Source organism: Gavialis gangeticus, unplaced genomic scaffold (assembly GCF_001723915.1).
Source record: "Gavialis gangeticus isolate Ggan-Ray unplaced genomic scaffold, GavGan_comp1, whole genome shotgun sequence".
NCBI lineage: Eukaryota > Metazoa > Chordata > Crocodylia > Gavialidae > Gavialis > Gavialis gangeticus.
The window spans coordinates 25,121,647-25,122,129 of record NW_017729011.1 but is presented as its reverse complement, the minus strand read 5'-3'; the positions used below and the strand labels follow the sequence as shown (position 1 = coordinate 25,122,129).

At 68.5% G+C, this 483-nt stretch overlaps 1 protein-coding gene across 1 annotated transcript in view; it reads left to right on the top strand.

The window, feature by feature from the left end:
• The window catches only part of NR5A1 (nuclear receptor subfamily 5 group A member 1), a 53,165-nt gene that overhangs the window by 1,450 nt on the left and 51,232 nt on the right, over window positions 1–483 (top strand). The window contains exon 3 of the mRNA XM_019510321.1: window positions 5–113. Coding sequence (XP_019365866.1) covers window positions 5–113 — 109 coding nt within the window. The remainder of the gene's footprint in view (window positions 1–4; window positions 114–483) is intronic.

Below are 483 nucleotides of genomic sequence, written 5' to 3'. Positions count from 1 at the left end.
CAAGCACTACACGTGCACCGAGAGCCAGAGCTGCAAGATCGACAAGACCCAGCGCAAGCGCTGCCCCTACTGCCGCTTCCAGAAGTGCCTCAGCGTGGGCATGCGGCTGGAAGGTAGGAGCCCCCCGCCCCGCGCCGCCCGCGCCCGCTCCTCTCACCACGGGGCTGCCCTGCACCAGCTCCCCGGGTTTCCTCTCGCCACGAGGCTCCCCCAGCACCAGCCCCTTGATCTCGTCCCGTTCCCGGAGCAGCCAGGGCCCGCGCCCGGCTCCCTCTCGCCCGCCGTGCTTGCTGCCTGCCGGCCCCATCGGGCGGGCTCGCGAGCCGCGGGCTGGAGGAAGGGGCGGCAGCTCTCCCGCCAGGGATCCCCTGGAGCAGCGGTGACATCCGAGCTCGACTGCCTGAAAACGGGAGCTCGCCTCTCCTCCCTTATTAGTATTTGCCAGGCAGAAAAAATCTGAACCGAGGCGTCTAAAGAGCTCCT